This window comes from Anopheles nili, chromosome 3 (assembly GCF_943737925.1).
Source record: "Anopheles nili chromosome 3, idAnoNiliSN_F5_01, whole genome shotgun sequence".
Taxonomy (NCBI): Eukaryota; Metazoa; Arthropoda; class Insecta; order Diptera; family Culicidae; genus Anopheles; species Anopheles nili.
The window spans coordinates 23,881,099-23,900,546 of NC_071292.1; the positions used below are offsets into that span (position 1 = coordinate 23,881,099).

General features: G+C 52.0%; 1 protein-coding gene across 1 annotated transcript in view; it reads left to right on the forward strand.

The window, feature by feature from the left end:
- The window catches only part of LOC128727725 (epidermal growth factor receptor), a 79,080-nt gene extending 61,756 nt beyond the window's left edge, over positions 1–17,324 (forward strand). The window contains exons 2-7 of the mRNA XM_053821662.1: positions 12,591–13,308; positions 13,383–13,890; positions 13,967–14,138; positions 14,225–14,357; positions 14,442–14,749; positions 14,825–17,324. Of these exons, the coding sequence (XP_053677637.1) occupies positions 12,591–13,308; positions 13,383–13,890; positions 13,967–14,138; positions 14,225–14,357; positions 14,442–14,749; positions 14,825–17,301 (4,316 nt within the window). The 3' untranslated portion in view covers positions 17,302–17,324. The remainder of the gene's footprint in view (positions 1–12,590; positions 13,309–13,382; positions 13,891–13,966; positions 14,139–14,224; positions 14,358–14,441; positions 14,750–14,824) is intronic.
- The last annotated feature ends 2,124 nt before the right edge of the window (positions 17,325–19,448 follow it).

The following is a 19,448-nucleotide window of genomic DNA, read 5'->3' on the forward strand; positions in this document are numbered from 1 at the left end:
TTTGGTGGGATTTTTTTTTGTTTCTGTTCGTCTTTTTGGTGTTTTTTTGGAGCGAAACCTTCCACCAGATCAACGATCACGCCTTCCAGGAAGCTGCCCCCGGAGGGACTTGACAACGAACTCGTGGCGTAAGGGTGCAGTTTTTAAAGCGCGAGTGGGCAATTGACGCATACGGGGCACAGTACGCGCGCCCACTAGAGTGCCACAAGAAGTGTCGCAAGAAGCGTTAAACCGACGCGACAACACGTGCACGTTGAACGATGGCTCAGCGATTGAGTGCTGGCTCACGGTGTTTTTATATTGTTTCTATTTTATGGCTTCAGCGACGACAACGAGCGACTGCTTTCGAAAGAAAGCGGTCTCGAGGAGTGGGAGCGAGATTTGTTCTAGTTTAGTGATTACACTTCACCGTCTCGCGATCGTCCTGACTCGTCTGGGTGCCTCAAGTGGTTCGGACCAAGTGGCCGTTGTTACGTGCCTTTTTAAGTGGTTTCTCGCAGGCCAACGAGCGGCTTTGTACTTCTCGATACCAGCTCTGGGCACGTTCATAGCACATTCGCCTGTTAGCGATGCTTAGAGAGAGCACGATCATGGCGATTGATCATGCAAATGCGCCAACTGCGAAACGAAGCTCTCGGAATACATCTCGCACCGCGTTCGACCACATTCCTAGGATGCTTATACGGTTTGCACAGCTTGTTCGGTCGTTCGATTGTCACAGGAATGCACCTGCCTCTATAAAGGCCACCTCGCAACGGTGGCGATTATGATAAACACGGAAGGTCACCGAAGGACGGTGTGCCATACCAATCGTGCGTGCAAAGGAAGTGACTCAGTACCTCACTCGATGGATAATTGTACGCCCTAGAGCAGGCCCTTTGGAACAAGCCAACCGACTAGCTAATGATACGTGCGTGGTTTGTTAGAAACGCTTGTTGCTGCTCGTGTTACATCGAGAAGGCGGTGATTCTGCATTTTCACTCGCACCGATAGCACCCGCGATCGATCGCATGTGATCGACGCGTCGTTTTGCTGCATTCCAGCGCAATCGACCCGTTTGGAATGGGAATAATAAGCCCATCGGTCTGGGGGTTGGAGGTGCTAGCCACCACAAATGCAATGGAAGCAAATAATTAGCCCCCATTTTTCTCGACGCCATCGCATCGCCGTGACAGTTGCAATTTGTTGGGGCTTGTTTTTATTTTCGCTTCCACTGCCAAGTAGCCGCTGCGCTGACGCAACCGAACGGTTGAAAGGTGCAGCTGAGTTGGACGACCGGAATGTGATTCAATCGTGCAAATATGCATTAATAATTACGATTTCATTACTCGCGTGGAGGTGCATTTGTGAGGCTTTGGTTTGCCCTTCCGAAAGCGATGATTTGCTGCGCTTTAAACGGTGCTTTCGCAGGCGCCCAATTTTGAGGCTTCCTGCGTTAAGTTTCACCTGGCGTCGAGCTGCCAGCTGGCGGATGCTGGCCTCGATCGGTTGATGGCGCTTCCGAAAAGGGCCATGTGCGAGCTCTTGACGATCGTTGAAGGTAATTCATATCACAAAAAAACCAGCCCACAACCACGCGGACGACGCACGTGTGCAGTGCTGATACCTGCAATCAGTGTACCGATACGCGCTCGTTGGCTTCCGTACACGCGCGGATCTTTCCGGTCATCGATCGTCAGCTAGCTAAAGGTGCGGTGCGCAGCAACATGCACTTAAAGGGCCGCTCTTTTTTTTCTCTCCTGCACTCATTAGCGGCTGACCGGATGCGCCTGCGCCACCAGTTGTGGCGACGCTGACAGTGTTGCCCTTTTTCTTCAAGACCGGAGCGCTCCACAAAGGGAGTGGCGTTTACTTTTCCCTCTTATCGGCTGCGAAGGATGTGTTCCGTTTTCCGCTTCCGCCTTTTCTGCCGGTTGTTCTTCATTACAGGGTTGGGATCAGTGCGTGCGTGCGTTTTTTTCGTTGTTTCTTCTCTGCTTTCGTACGATCGTTTTGTTTTGTTTTTTTTCGACTACCACACATTCGACCGGTTTTCCTGGATCCCGGGGCCTGTCGATCGCCAGTGACAATCGGCGTTATCGATCGGCGACCGAATTCCGCCCGGTCGCTGTCCTTTGCCGTTGGTGTCCTTACCATCGAGTGCAGCCGGACGACCGATAGCAGCAGACGGTGAAAGAAAGTGGCGCATGTTTACGGCCGTCGAGACGAATTTTGATTAGCTCCTTTTGGTGCTCGATGCGTCGATCTGCCCGAGACCGCACGTCACTTCCGGTGTCCGTCTTGGTCAGCCATGTGGAAAGAAGAATGAAGTGCCAGAGGTTTTTTACATTCTTCCTTTCGGTACTTTACGACGAGTGCTCGTAAGGAGCCACTGGAATACTGAAGGTTATCGCAACGTCAACCGTTCCTTGACCGGAGCTCCTTTTTGGTACTTTCAAAGCCCATAAAACGACTCATATAATGTGTCCTCCGACGTTCGTTGTGGGTGAGCTTTACCTTGAGGAATGCGAGTACTTTGGCAGAGGGACCAAAATACGGCTCGTAATGCGTCACTGAAACTGTTTTATTTCTTGTAAAACCCACGACCCGAACTGCGACCGAAATGGTTTCCCAGCCATTTTATTGTGCGGTTGTTGCTCACGACTCAACGTACACGAGAAACACGCAGCTATTTTTAACATCTCCGCAAAATACTTCGGACGACCTTTAGGAACGATGTCTCAAATACACAGGCGACGGAACTTTCTCTCAAACACGACGGTAATCCGGCTATTGAGTGTCGGTAAATCTTCGAGAGCTTTGGTCCAATCAAAACATTCAACCCCGAAGCGGTGGCGACCTATCGACGATCAGCCGCTTCTGGGTGCCCGCTGGAAACCCGCCTAAAATATGTTTAATTTAATTACACCCTTCCCGAGCGCTTCTCCCGGGCTAACCGATAATGATAGGGTTTCGGTTGCGTTCTCCCTGCCAAACACCACCGTGAGCGCGGTACGATGCCCAGGGCTGAGCTTTTCGCTTTCGAACGCCTATTTCTAAGCCCGTTGATTCCTGTGATACTAAGCCCACGAGCTGCTACCGAGCGCATTGCGAAGGCGAAGGAGCTAAAACCGGGCGCGATCACCTTGAATTCCTTTTAGCGGGCCTCCTGCCAGCGGGTGATGCGTTCGCTCTATAATTTGACCTTCTTTCGGGTCTCCGGTCCATGATTGATTTTGGTTCGAACTGGAGCTGGAAAGTATCAACCAACGTATGGTGTACGTTCAAGCGCAAATCTCTCGATCGAACCGAAGCCGAAGCTTAGCTGCACTAATTGCCATCGTAGCCGGAGCCGGAGGATTTGGATCTGGAACGAGGAAACATTAACGACTCTGGCGTGTCTGTGCTGCCCGCTTGGAAAAGAGCCTTAATTCTCTCGATCTAATTGCTTTGCTTGATCCCACAAAGCTTCATGCCCATGTATGTTGTGCCAATTTCTGGTTCAGGTACATTTACCGCACTTACCCTAAAATGTCAGTCTGATCTTCTCCAGCAGCAGCAGCAGCAGCAGCATCAGCAACGGCATCAGTATTAGCGGAACGTTAATCGTTGCCACAAATATTTTCCCCACGTTAATTTATTTAGCATCCTCATTCCCACTCTCTGTGCCAAGCGCGCGTTTTGATCCACCGTTCTTGTGGTCACTTCTCCCCAGAGGCACACGTTCATTAATCTTCCTTGACAGTAACGCCTCAACCGAGCCGAACCGGCAGCCTGGCGGCCATCGATCGTGTACGATCGATGTTTGATGGGGTGTTGAACAAAAATCTTGCATGCATCGTGCTTGCGAGCCGCCAGACGTGGACATAATGGTCCGACCAATCGGCAACCATAAAAGTCGGCTGGTCGGGATGGAAAGCATTCCCTTTTTTTCCTGTTCGTATCCCCCACCACCTACATTGTGTCAGTTTCTCCGCTTATGCAACGCCCCGTGTGACGTGCCCGAGCGAATGTCAATAATCGCATCGGCGATATCGGCAAAGAATGCAGGCTCAAAAGAAAAACCATCATTAACGGTTCGAGTCTCCCGTGACAAGCGTTGGTTCGAGCGAAGGGTTCCTAGCTTGCCGCCGCGTTGATGTCTTTCGAATGGCTGCTGGCGCGCGGGGAAGCGTTTGCTAAAATTCACGCCTTTCGCGTCAACGCCGAAACCGCACATTTGCACGTTCACTCGTGGCCTGGGTCTGAGTGCTGTTATTTTTAAATGCACACATCTCTTTCTCTCTCTCTTTTTCGCTCTCGTTCTCTGCCTTTTCGGGTCTTTTGTTCCAGCAAAAACCCTTCCAGCGAGAGCTCGTAAATCAAAGTGACGCAAACAATATTTCTCCCCGTTTCGGCGATTCTATTGGCGTTTCGTGGCCCCGAGGTCCCCCAGCCGGCGCTTGGTCGTTTTGCGCCTCGAAAGCTGACGCGTAAGAAAACGGGGGTGAAAAAACTGCCGCCTCTCGAGCCCCACAAACACACGCAGTTGTCGAAAACCGGCGGCGCCGAGCGTGTATTTGCAAACCAAAGCCGCGACGAGATGCCGCACCGGGGCCATATTATGGTCGTTTTTTTTTCGTCCCTCTCCTTTGGGGTTTTTGGCAGATTTTATCCTGTCTGAAGGATCCGTAGTGGATACGGCAAAACCGGTGCGTTGACAGAGCATCACCCCTTTTTTGTTCTCTGCTTTGGAAAGATGAAACGTTCCCCGTCTCTACACCGGCTCAAGTCTTTCTGGCGCCGAAAGGGTGGTTCCGGAACCCGGATTCGAACGAAAAGGAGGTTTTTTTTGGGGCAAAACAACACGCCAACATTAGCGTCTAGCACTGTGTGCTTGTGTTTGCTTTTGTTTGACCATGTTTGGCGTTTTGCCACCCATTTGCCATTTCTTTGCCATATTCCGTAACGGTTCTTGGCCACCACCATCCGGACTGGGTGGGGGTGTAGTTGGTATAATTGAATATCTTCGTTTCGCGTGTTTCGCACTCGAAAGGGGTGCTTTTTGGCAAACAATTCCCGCCATTCTTCCCGGCAGGTGCGTGGCAGTACGGCACATTGGAGGTGAGTGAGTAAACGGCCAAGCGAGCGCTAATTTGTCTCAATCGTCACATAATCTCACGAAGCCAGGAGACGCACGAGGCGTGATTAATGGCACGCATTTACATGCTGTAGCAACGCGGAACGAGAACCTCGGGTTAACGGCCATTTTGGTGCCGAAGGATGGGCGCTTTTTCGAGGGCTTGCGTTGGGAGGCAAATGGGGGACACGACAAGAAAAATCGGAGAAATCGATCGAAGTTTCGGCGGATGGGATGGGTCTGTTTTGTGGTGCGGCTGCCTTATCCTTCGCGCAAGGTGTCGATTGCGACGGCGTCTTATCGGAGCCAGCTCAACAGGTTTCCCGTGCGCGGAAGAAGAACTGCCAACAAGTCAAACAAATTCCACCGCCACAAGGCAAGCAACACTCACTCACACACACGAATGGTCGGTGATTAGTCGAAAATGGTGGGGGTTTGGGTGAGATGAAACACGAGAGGAGAATTAATTACTGTTAATACCACTTTGGACTAATGGCCCATGGAGTATAATCTTTATACGAAAAAAAAAAACGGACGAAACGGATCGCGACTTCGGGGGCTCCTTTTTTTTCACGTCCCTTTTTCTTCTTCCTCTCCTTCTGGTGGTGATTTTTCGACCCTGCCAGGACCGGCCGGAGCAGGTTGTTTAATAATCTTTGAATACGAAGCAGTTAAGCCTCATCATCATCTCCGTCGGTTGGTCACCGTCGTGGAAATCTCACGGGCGCATTCCGAAAAATAGTCATCAACCCCTGCCACGGCCGAATGGAGACCATAAAATAAACGCTTTTAATTAGCCAAGGCTTCTCCATTTCCCTCACCTACCACCCCACCACTGGGGGTGGTTTTTCGGGCCAGGATTTTCGACGGCGATGGCGACGCGATCAAGAAGATGATCTGGCTTCTGGCTGGAAGCGTAAAACATTTTAACGACTCGCAAAACCCTCCTATCGGGCGCGCTCGTGACTGAGCCATAAAGTCATCCACACCAACACCAGCCAATCTTGGGGGCTATGGCGATCGATCGCAAACACCACCACATCACCCAAGGGATCGCGAGATGCTGCGCGTGAAGATCGTGAAGCTATTGCGCGATTTTTCGCGGCATCACGCGTGACGTGTGCTGGGAGTATCGATTTTTCGATCGGCTGAGAAAAGACGATCTTTTTTCGGTTGAAAATGGAACGGAAGCTTTGCGCAATGGGTCAATCGATCGCGTGGATGTCACACACGGCAGCTCGTGAATATTCGATGCGGCCTATCTCACGATATGTGTGTGTGTGCGTGACCCGGGACCGATGAGCAATAAACCTCAAAAACCACGATCTTCTGATTCCTCGGCGGAGGTCATTAATTTGGAAGTGCGCCATTCCCGCGAAGAGCCCGTGTGACACGAAGCCAAAGCTCGAATACGTTCGCGTGTGTGTGTGTGCTTGTGAGCCGTAGCTTTTATGCTGTTGTTTACGCTGAAACCGCGCAGCATCAGCTCGGTGGCAACGAAAATTCCAACCATCCTTCGAAGCCGAAAGAACGACGAGCTTCATCGGTCAAGGCATTCCCTTGGCGGCTCTTGAACATCATACACGACGCCATCCATCATTCGAAGCGTGTGCTGGCCATCGTGATGTAGCCAACCATCTTTATGAGCGTTTTTTTTTCGTCCTCATCTTCTTCGCCTTCACTCTTCTCACCTCAATCCATCTCAGGGAACGACGATCGCAACATTAACGATGAGGGTTGTGCCGGGCTTCTTTCCCATCCTTCGCCCAGAGGTTCGCTCTTTTCCATCTCGACCGCGGCCAAAAACCGTTTAGCGATGCTTTACCGCGCGTTTCGGCGTGCTACCGAGACCTCTCCCAAAGGCTCGCCTGCGTGCGTGAGATTAGGTATTGTTCGCGGCAGGGCGTTCGTTCAGTGGCGTAAAAACGGCGCAAGAACTAGCTCTCGTACGATACCAGCCGTTGGAGCACGTCTTGGAGCTTCTGCTTCTCGATCTTGCCCTGAACGGTTGAACGATCTAGCTGTGTTTATTTTTATTCGTCGTAACGTTGCCTTTTTTTTTTTGCTTCACTCTAAACCCCCCATTCGTTAGCCATGGCTTGTTAGGAACACCACGAACAAGCCATAAAAGTAACACACGGTTCAAGCTTTGGAGCTTTTTTTTCGCCCTCTCTCGACGATCAGTTGGTTGGGTCAGCCAACGGACGAAGCGTTTCGTAGAAAGTGTGAATCGAAACAAGTAGAACCGTTGGCCGCGCGGGGTTGATGATGGAAAAATTCCACACCCAAAACCTTCAGAAAGGGCGCAATCACCCTACAATCGCGGCTTAATCGCGGGAAACGATTCCTTGCCCTTAAATTGAACCAACCACGCGCGTGTGGAGTCACCGCTCGTGAAGTGGCGCATTTTTTCAAGCATTTAGCCAACGCTCGGCATTCCTAATTAACGTGATGGTGATCGTTCACACCCTCCAGCGCCTTTCGAGGAGGGATGCTGCTGATGACGATGACGTCCACCCACGGGTTTCCGGAATGTCTCAGCCGCCCAACCTGTGACGGATGCACGCATTCGGTTGGTGCGGTGTGGTCGCTTGCGCAATATTTAACCATTTCCATACGCCCCAGGGGTGGGTCGCTTTGCTGACCAACGCGCGTGAGGCGCAACCCTTAAAAAGCGCGTCACCCACCCCATCTCATGGCTGACGGACGAACGCGCTTTTTGTTGACTCTCTTCGATTCGGGCGGAGGCGCTCGAAGCGCGCGTGTTTGTTTCCTTGAGGATTGATTTTTAGAGCGGACTTTCCAGGGAGAAGAAGGAAGGATGTGAGGGGGAGGGGGTGGGGTGAACTGCAAACGAAACGCGCCCGCGGTCGCGTGGCATCGCAAGCCCCGTGGGTGGGTGGGTGGGTGGGTGTTGTGGGCCACGATTTCTTTCTTTTTCTATTTCTCGCATTTTGTGGGTCCAATGCGGGGGCAGCCAAAAAGCATCACAATTCCACCCATTTCCCACCTCTCCTCTGCCCCCCCCCCCCTTCCCCACACACGCACACACACATCACCACCCAGTGGAATGCGTGGGGGAGCCGGACTTTCAGAAGGGGCGCTTTTACCACCATTTTACAACCGCCGTAGATTTTAACTACGCATGCGTGTGTGATCGGACGTGTGTGCTTTTTTTGTTTTGTTTTACTGCCTTTTTTTTATGCCCACCGCCTTTTCTTTCCCCTCCGTCTCCTCCTCCGGGAGCGCCTCCGGGGCGTCGATCTAATGGAACCGATTGTGATCGTTACGGATGAACAACGCTAAATTGCTTTTATTTGACGTTTCGCTCGTTTAGCTTGATTCACTTGTCCTCGCCCCTTTTGGGTCGCGCGGATCCGGAAAAACGCCGATCCACGGATGCTAGCGAGAGCGCTGGTCAATCGAACGACGACACGACAATCACCGGCCCTAGCTGGCCAGCCCTATCAGCAGAGGTGGAAAACCGCACAGGAGAAAAAGCTGCCCCCTCGACACGGGAACAGGTTGACCGAGCGCTAGGTTGACGTGTGATTAATATTAATTTATGTAATCACTCGCGAGATTCGAAATACGTCGCAAAGGGGGACCGCTGCTGGTGCGCTGGAATGGCGTGACCGCAAGGGGTTTGTGGCCACCGCGCACGAGGACTCCCATTATCATAATGCATCGCGCAGATCGCGGGCACCGCGGGGCCAAATGTGGACCAGAAATGGCCGGGGCCAAGAAATCCAATTTATCAGAAATTTATAAAAATTAACCCACCGAGAACCGGCTTCCGTGGTGTGTGTTGAAGCGGGAAGGCTTAGGGCGCCATTAGAAAGAGAGAGAGACAGCTTCGAATGAGACAGCTTCAGTGAAAGGGTTCCAGTGAAGCTTTCGCGCGTGCCCAAGCCCTCGGGAGTCCTTGCACGGTCCGGGGCCCCCTAGAGACACAAGTCACATCCCATCGTTGGGCACGCGCCACTGGCACCAGCGATCGCGATGGCAGCGATTTTGTCATGCTGCTCCGATGCACGATAATTGCAACGGGTACACGCACGGAACGGCTCGCAACGGAGTCGTTCCGCGACGAAAAGGGTTTGCTCCCCGGTTCGCATAAATTGCACCGCGAGGGCCCTTAGCGCTTGTTGTCGCTTGGATAATCAATGAACGAACGGCCGGCGTATCGTTAATTATTGATCTTCCGAGAGCCGCATGTCGATTGAGGTGTATGTACGGCTGGTGGTATTTATTTATTTTTTTCGCCCTCCCCATCTCCAAGCCAAGCTCCACTGAGTCCTTCACTGGCGGCCTATTTCAGGTCGCATTCCAGCGCGAATATAAATCACACAGCCTCGATTTTTTTCTTCTCTTCTCTTCACCACGCGCGTGCGCTCCCTTTTGGCTTGATTGACAGCAATCATCGCTGTATTATTGTAGTCCGGTGGGCATTCAACTAGGTACGACTCCCGTGTGGGGTTGATTGTTGTCCCGTGTGAGGTTGAAGAAATAAAAAAAACCACACACACACGCACACACTAACAAAACAAAAGTGGCTCTATTTTAAACCGAACCGTTCCGTAAGCGGTACATAAAATCTCAATCGATTCAGCTCCATTCAAGAGATTCCATTCAAAATCAGCGCTCGAAAACACGGCCGTTAAACGACGAAATCCCGCCCAGATCGAGCGCTCGCGATCAAACGCGACTTACATCGACCAATGTAACCGTTTTTACGACCACCACCATCACCACAAGGGAGGACCACCCGGAAATGGGGCCTTTCGTAGGGTTTCTCTCAAGGCGTGATGTCGCATTCGATAGGCGATCGAACGCCATCGAGAAAACTGTTCGTTCGATGTTTTTGGGGTGGCTAGTGGGCACGAAATTCCTCTGCCGTTGATAGCGCCCGTTGATCGTGATCGTGATCATCCCTTCAGCAGCACACCCTGCAACCCTGTGTGGGGTGGGCACAATGTGCGGAAACCGTTTTGCATTGTTTTCGCAGCGCGTGTGAGTCACGGAAAGCTCGACCCACCGCCAGGAGAAAGTATGTGACGATCATGCGAATTTTCTCACCCCCATCGTGATCGTGAGATGTGAGACTGCCGCTTTTAGATGGGACAAACACACCGTGAGATTGCGCACAAATCGCTCTGAATCTCGAGCGCGAGCAAACGCTCCTTTCAACCGCGGTGGCCACCAACGGCGAAGAAAAGCGTGTGCGCATATGCTAGAGGGTGGTTTTCTTTTCTCAACCCCGCACATTAACACCGGCCACTGGGTCGTATTTCTTATCAACAGCACGCCTCGATCGAGTGAGGAATCGATTCCGAAAGCCGTTACATCTCCATAACGCTCATCCCCACGCCCGGGTGGTTTCGGCTATTATAATAATTTTCCTCACATTTGTACCGCCGAGAGGCCGCCGACGGTTCTGTGGCGCACAATACAACACCACCCGGATGGTTTATGGGGCGCGTTTTTTTTTTTTGTTAGGAACAACCTGCCGATTTTGGTTGCGGTACGACCGATACCCACCCGTGAAAACGATGGCTAAACGACGGCACGGCACACACTGCATTAAATCAATTTGATCGCCACGGCAGACGGGCGCGCGTGTTGGAGCCTGCCACCGCGGAAAAACGCTCTCGCGCATACATTCACACACGGGGCCCAGTGAAGCACTTTAAATTAACCAACGATAAATTAAGCGCTAATCGGATTAGCGGGTAATCGGAGCCCATTGTCGTGTCCTGCGAGAGGTCTCGGATCCCTCGGCCTTTCGTGGCCGGTTGTATCGATTTCGAGCGGGAACGCGACCGCAAAAGATAGATTGCTATTGGAAAGCTTTTAAAAAGAACTGCTCATAAAAGGCCATGCAGGTTTCTGGGTGCGAGTGTGTGGATTAATTTCAATTTAAGCTAAGAAAGAAGTAGGAAAAAAAAGGCTGTGCGACATCTCTTCGTTCGTCGCCCACGGGCGTAGCTCGATTTGTGGCCATTCTTCCTTCGCCGTGCGTCGCGTGTGCGTTTATTGTTGCGGTTTGAATTCTCTGGCGTGTGCGTTGCTTGCGCTAGCATCAGCTCCTTCTCTTGCGCGAGGATTAACCAAGAGCAGCAGCAAAGAGCAGGAGCTATAAATATGCATTCACGTCCGGACACTCGGACCTACGGGTTGAGTAGAAAAAAAAACCTCGACCACTCGGTTGTCGTTAAGCCGCGCCCGACATGCTCGACTTTTAACAGTTGGTTAAACAACTCTACACCGCGTGCAACTCCCTTCGGCGTGTGGGGAGTGGCACTATGTGCACACACTCGCGGACACACACACACGCATGGTGTTGAACCCCTGCTCCACCCTCGAACACGCGACCGGGGACAATGTCGACCTGGAGACCAGAAAGCTGTAAACGTCGCTGTGATGAATGTTCCACCGTGCCCCCATTCTCGCAGACCCAACCAAAAGGTCCCTGTTGGCGAAGAAGGAACACTCAAGGAATGCCGGGAGAACACTCGTGCACACCACACGTACAGAGGCCCTTCGTTTTATCGCTTTCGTCGCGGGTTTTGACCGGGACCGTTGAAGGCAGAGACCCGATCCCGCGACGTGCAAACAGTGTCACGGAGGTCTTACCCAAGTGTTCGCTTGGGAATCGGTCTATTTTTCACCGCGAAATGCAAACGGGACGAGCGAACGAGCGAACGAGCCCATAAACCGGGACGGGTTAGGAATCCTGGCTCACACGTTTTGGACGCTGGATACGTGTGGAGTTTACGCGCGCGAGTGTTCTTTCGTGGGCTCGTTTGGCAGGGCAGCAATACACGAAGAAGACGAACAAGCAAACGGTCAATAAAAACGGCGTGTCTAAGTCTGCGAAGTCACCGCCACGACGGTTCATTAGTTATTCATATAACGAACGTGCGTGGCGTTCCGAAATGGCCCGCCACTGTCTCCAAAGGTCGCTCCGGACACTTCCCAACGGTGTCAGCGGTGTCATCGGGTGGCCAAACGCCACTGGAACGTCGCGACGTGGAACATGCTGTGGCTTATGACACCGTCAAGAGTGCGCCAGCTGGCAGGAAGCCGCTGGACTACACGTCCAGTTTGTCGCCATCGGCCAATGGCTGGAGCGATAAATAAAACATCGACCACACGTAGCTGTGGAAGACCAAAAAAAAATAAATGCGAGCGAAATAAAACGCAACTTTTAATAACGCAAGCGCGCTATACGCGAATGGCATGGCCGCAGCAGATTAGATAGCCGTGTGGAGTTGGCGTCTATTCTGCACTAATTGAAGCCACTCCTGGCAACCTTTCTGTCAAGCGTCTGGCGAGAGATGATAAGAATCAGAGTGCAGTCGATCAGTGGCGACGCGTGCCACGTGCTCCTCGCGTGCGGAGTTCCATAAATATTGATTAGAAGTAGCTATCCGAGAGGTGTTTCATTTCGCTAACAAATTCTCTCTCTTTCGTTCTCCCTCTTTTTTAGTATGCATCGGAACTAATGGACGAATGTCGGTGCCAGCGAACCGCGAGTATCACTACAAAAACCTGCGCGATCGCTACACCAACTGCACGTACGTTGACGGCAACCTAGAGATCACCTGGATACAGAACATCACCGATCTGAACTTCCTGCAACACATCCGTGAAGTGACCGGGTACGTGCTGATCAGCCACATCGATCTGCCGCAGGTGATCCTTCCGCGGTTGCAGATCATCCGTGGTCGGACAACGTTCAAACTCAACAAGTGGGAAGAAGCGTACGGACTGTTCGTTTCGTTCTCGCACATGAACACGCTCGAGTTGCCGGCGTTGCGTGATATCCTTGGTGGATCCGTCGGATTCTTCAACAACTACAACCTGTGCCACGTGCGATCGATCACGTGGGATGAGATCCTTTCAGCGCCGCAAACCCGCATGCACTATACGTTCAACTTCTCGTCACCTGAGCGCGAATGTCCACCGTGTCACTCGACGTGCGAGGGCGGATGTTGGGGTGAAGGTGCCCATAATTGTCAGCGGTTTAGCAAGCTTAACTGTTCACCTCAGTGCTCACAGGGTCGCTGCTTTGGTCCGAAACCCCGCGAATGTTGCCATCTGTTCTGCGCCGGCGGTTGTACCGGCCCAACCCAGCAAGACTGCTTAGCGTGTAAGAACTTCTACGATGATGGTGTCTGCAAGCAAGAGTGTCCTCCGATGCAGATGTAAGTATGCCTAGCCCATCGACCAAACCTGCCAGGTCGCTAACTTGCTCTATCTCTATTTCCCGCTATTTCAGATACAATCCAACGAACTATTTCTGGGAGCCAAATCCGGACGGGAAGTATGCGTACGGAGCGACATGTGTGCGCAAATGTCCTGAGCATCTCCTCAAAGACAACGGGGCGTGTGTGCGGAAGTGTCCCAAGGGCAAAATGCCACAGAACAGCGAGTGCGTGCCGTGCAAAGGCGTGTGTCCGAAAACGTGTCCGGGTGAGGGCATAGTGCACTCGGATAATATCGGGAACTACAAGGACTGCACCATCATCGAGGGGTCACTCGAGATTCTCGACCAGTCGTTTGACGGCTTCCAGCAGGTGTACGCAAACTTTTCGTTCGGGCCGCGCTACATCAAGATCGACCCGGACCGGCTCGAGGTATTCTCGACCGTCAAGGAGATCACGGGCTTCATCAACATCCAAGCGCACCACGAGAACTTCACCACGCTGTCGTACTTCCGCAGCCTTGAGGTGGTCGGTGGCCGGCAACTGAAGGAGAACCTGTTCGCCTCGGTGTACATCGTCAAGGTAGAGAGTCGCTGCAACGCCCAAACGCTCCGGAAGAGACGGTTGACTAATGCCATTCTGCTCTCTCCATTTACAGACATCCCTGAAATCGCTGGAACTGAAGTCGCTGAAGCGTGTCAACTCGGGATCGATCGTGATCCTGGAAAACAGTGACCTGTGCTTCGTGGAGGGTATCGACTGGAGCGCGATCAAGAAGAGCTCCGATCACGAGGTGATGGTGCAAAAGAACCGCAACGCCTCGGAATGTCGTAAGTGTCACATTTGTTCTTCGAAATACATTCAGGAGCTCGTAAAGTAGACGTATCTAATGGTATTATCTCTCGTTTCTCTTCAGATGCGGCAGGAATGCAGTGCTCGGTGCAGTGCTCCAGCGCGGGCTGCTGGGGCAAGGGACCCGAACAGTGCCTTGAGTGTAAGAACGTCAAGTACAAGGGAAAATGTTTAGACAGCTGCAAGAGCCTGCCAAGGTACGTCGTCGAGAAGTCGACGTAAAAAGCCAAAAATCGTGCTATCGATCCGGGCTCTAACATTCGTTTAACCACTTTCTGCAGGTTGTACCAGGTGGATACGAATACGTGCGGTGATTGCCATCCGGAGTGCAAGGACTTCTGTAACGGATCGACTGCGGACAGTTGTGGTTCGTGCGTGAACGTAAAGGACGGTCGGTACTGTGTGTCCGAGTGTCCAATCATGAAGCACCCGATGAACGGCACCTGCATCAATTGCCACAAGACGTGCGTTGGATGCCGAGGACCGCGTGATACCATCGCCCCAGACGGCTGTATATCCTGCGAGAAGGCGATCATCGGTAGCGATGCTACGATCGAGCGTTGCTTGATGAAGGACGAGTCGTGTCCAGGTAAGACACAACCACGCACCGCTCTCCTCTCGACGTTTTTATTATAACGGGTTTTTCTCTTCCGCTTTTCCACAGATGGTTACTACAGCGACTACGTGCTGCAGGAAGAAGGTCCCCTGAAGCAGCTGTCCGGAAAGGCGGTTTGTCGGAAGTGCCACCCGCGATGCAAGAAGTGCACCGGCTACGGATTCCACGAGCAGTTCTGTCAAGAGTGCACCGGCTACAAAAAGGGCGAACAGTGCGAGGACGAGTGCCCGCAGGACTTCTACGCGAATGAGGCGACGCGTGTGTGCCACCCATGCCACCAGGAATGCCGCGGATGTCACGGAACCGGCGCGGATCAGTGCGATGAGTGCCGCAACCTGAAACTGTTCGAGGGCGATCCATACGACAACGCCACCGCATTCACTTGCGTGTCTAACTGCCCATCCTCACACCCGTACAAGCGGTTCCCGCAGGAAACGGGCAAAATCGGACCATATTGCTCGGCCGACCCGGTTCAGAACGGACTGAAACACGATGCGCAGATCCAGGTGAAGATCGCGATGTTTAGCGCTGTTGTGCTGGGACTCGTGCTCATAGTGGCGATCGTGTTGTACGTGCTGTTCAGCCGGCACAAGAACAAGAAGGATACGGTTAAAATGACGATGGCGTTGGCGGGTTGCGAGGACTCGGAACCGCTTCGTCCATCCAACGTTGGGCCAAACCTGACCAAGCTGCGCATCATCAAGGAGGCAGAGATCCGCCGGGGTGGTGTCCTTGGGATGGGCGCGTTCGGGCGTGTCTTCAAGGGTGTCTGGATGCCGGAGGGTGAAAGCGTGAAGATCCCGGTTGCGATCAAGGTGCTGATGGAGATGTCCGGTTCGGAATCGAGCAAGGAGTTCCTCGAGGAAGCGTACATCATGGCGTCGGTGGAACACCCGAACCTGTTGAAATTGCTCGCTGTGTGCATGACCTCGCAGATGATGCTGATCACGCAGTTGATGCCGCTCGGTTGCCTACTGGACTACGTGCGCAACAACAAAGACAAGATCGGCTCGAAGGCGCTGCTAAACTGGTCCACTCAAATCGCACGTGGGATGGCATATCTCGAGGAGCGACGTCTCGTGCATCGAGATTTGGCCGCGCGAAATGTCCTCGTGCAGACGCCCTCTTGTGTTAAGATCACCGACTTTGGGCTTGCCAAGCTGCTGGACTATGACTCGGATGAGTATCGGGCTGCAGGTGGCAAAATGCCGATCAAGTGGCTCGCGCTCGAATGTATCCGACACCGGGTGTTCACGAGCAAAAGCGATGTGTGGGCGTTTGGTGTGACCATCTGGGAGTTGCTGACGTACGGTGCACGGCCTTATGAGAACGTACCTGCGAAGGACGTGCCCGAGCTGATCGAGATCGGTCACAAGTTACCCCAACCGGATATTTGTTCGCTTGACGTGTACTGCATCCTGTTGTCCTGTTGGGTGTTGGACGCGGACGCTCGGCCCACTTTCAAGCAGCTGGCGGAAACGTTCGCGGAAAAGGCACGCGACCCGGGCCGGTACCTCATGATTCCGGGCGACAAGTTCATGCGATTGCCGTCGTACACGAACCAGGATGAAAAGGACCTTATCCGCACGCTCGCGCCCGTAGCAATGGCTGCGGCGGCTGCGGCTGCTGCTGCCTCCACCGTCGACGTGCCCGGTACGATCCCGGAGACGGACGAGTACCTACAACCGAAAACGCGCCCGTCGATCATGCTGCCAGGACCATCGGCGGTTGATCCGTCTGACGAGGTGCCGAAGTCACTACGCTACTGCAAGGATCCGCTCAAGGCGGACGACGAGACGGACGGAAACGCAAAGGAGGTCGGTGTCGGTGGCATCCGGCTGAACTTGCCCCTCGACGAGGACGATTACCTGATGCCCACTTGCCAAAGCCAAGCCCAGTCTACACCGGGCTACATGGACCTGATCGGTGTTCCGGCCAGCGTCGACAACCCCGAGTACCTGATGGGCTCGACGCCGGCCATTGTTGGCGCCATTCAGGGCTCGCACACTCCTCCATCATCCGGCAACACGTCGCCTGCCGTGCAGGGCTCTTCCCAGATCCAACTCCAGCCCATCCAACAGCCGCTGCAAGTGTTTCAGCAGCAACACCACCAATACCAGCAGCAACTCCAGCAGCAGCAGCAGCAGCAGCAACAGCAGCAGCATCACCTGCACCCACACAACCACCTGCACCAGCACATCCACCATCAGCCGCAGCTATCCCAATCGTCACACCATTCGTCCTCGTCGAATGGGTTGTCGACAGGACCGGCCTCCATCAACCACACGCCTTCGCTCAGCAACGCCAGCAGCAGTGTGGGGTTGAAGGGTGGTGCTCCAGAAGGACTTGGCCACCAGCTGAACCAGACGGCTCCATCCTCGTCCTCTTCGTCCTTGCCGCCGACGCAGACGATCGGTATCCCGCTGTCGCCGACTGAGACGGAGGCGACCTCCTCCGAACACGAGTACTACAACGATCTGCAGCGCGAACTGATACCACTGCATCGCAACGAAACGACCGTCTAACGACTGATGGGTGTGATGATGATGAAGGAGCCGCTCGTTTCGCCAAGCGGTTTTAGTTTGTAAGCAGGACCGGACGTGCCTTTAGCAGTTTTAGTTGCATTTACGCGGCGGAAGCGCATTCGCAGTGTACATAGTAGCCGCGAATATCGAGGGCGCATGTTCAAATACATATGTATCGTATATAGCTAGTATGGTGGCTAAGCATTTCACCCGTAGCAGCGTAAGGACTCTAGGAATAGCTTACTCTAGGGAGGTACTTAAGCCCGAACAGGGCGACCCTACAAACGAATAGACAGTAAACACAACCCGCACGTAGTACAACGACGCTGATAAGCAAATGGCACCGAGAGTAATTGTATTCCCGCACACCCGGAGGATCTGGAGATGATGTTAAAGGATCCAACCGAGCCGGTTGCTGCCATTTTACACAAACACACGAAACGTACTGGGGAGAAAAGGTGCGCAGTGCTCGGGAGACAATTTTATTTCATTTGAATACCTGTGATACTATTTTTAAAATTGTACTTTTACTACGTGTGTTTGTTTTTTAATGAATCAAAGCATGTTCCGTCAGGAGTCACCTGAGCTGAGCGTGCGTGTAAAGGCGCCAAGAATATCAAACTTCCCAGATACGATGGCCAATCGTCGGTGAACGAATATGTAGAAGTTCGCTAATGGATTGGTCGGACTATCGGGAGACATTAAGGACGTAAGGAATTAGCTAACAGTAACCACCTCCACCTCCCTGAAGCAATCCACAAATGCTTGCCTGCATAGGACTACTTACTACTTAAAGAAGAAAATGAAACAAGTAACACAGGGCGCGCTTTTGAGAAGGACGACGCGCTGGTTTGATCGTGCGGCGAGTTCCGCGATCGATCGCGTACGTCTGTTTTAAATGTACTTTATGTTATACGTGTTTCGGGGACAGATTCGGGTCGATCCGATTCGCCCAACTTATCAATGTGTAATCTTCCTCCTCGTCTTGTTGTACTTGCTGTAGCAATAGCACATCGGAACATTCGGCTGCGTACTATTAGTTGTTTTTCGGTACTTTTGTTGGTAAGAACGAACGTAGTGTAGCGTACTCTGTACATAGCAATATGTAACGTAATGAGCAATATGTAGAATGGATACGAAAATGCTATGTATATAGGGCCTACTAGGTGTACTAGGGTGACTAGTAACAGAACTAGTGAGAGATAGAGAGATAAGGAAGGGCTCTATTTTAGCAGAGCTCGCGGACGAGTCAACCCGAACGGTTAGGCTCGAAAAGTGGAAGGGTTTTAATTGTAAAGAACAAAGCAAATCGTCGAATGTCTATTGATAGGGTAATAGGGTTGCGTAAAGCAGGAGAATAAAACGGCCGCGGATGCATCGTGCCAGTGTCGTCGCTTCACAAAAGGTGCATCGAATGCAGCAGATTGATTGCTTAAGAACGACAGACACGTATTACTACGAACTAGTGCCATTGTAAGTCTACGTCCGTTCGTTTGCTGAATCGTGCCAGCGACATGTGCTGATACGAGCAGAAGTTCGAAGAAAATCTTCCACGCCGGTCGGTGGTGACGACACTAAACGATGCAAAGCGGTTCGTAGCTACTTCCCTTCCGCAAACCCAATGGAGTATGGTCTTAGGCGAGAAATGTATCGAGGAATCCCTACTTGTTGACAGTTTTAAATTATACGTATTTTAAAATAATAAACCCTGCTGTTCAATTCACTGTGTTCTATGGAAAGAAACCTACTAAATGATCCTTTTTGCCCTTTAGAAACGAACTTGTAAAATGCTTGCATGCAATCTTGTATGCGTGTTGCATAACTCTGGGCGCTTACCTATCATCCTCGTTTGTTACCATCATTCATCGAATACCTTAGTGATCATTAATCATCATTTTCACCATCATTTAAATCATATACATAACCATAAATTAAATACATAATCAGACAAATATGTACACATAAGCATGCATATAACATCATAATCATTTATTTTCGTCATGAGTAAATTCTATATTTATTTTATAAATTTAATCATGTCATAAAAATACAGTCCCATAAATATACAGTATCATATATCTATAGATATAACGTGAAAGAAATCCATGCTGCAAAACATACGTGCAAAATCGCACCGAAAACATCCG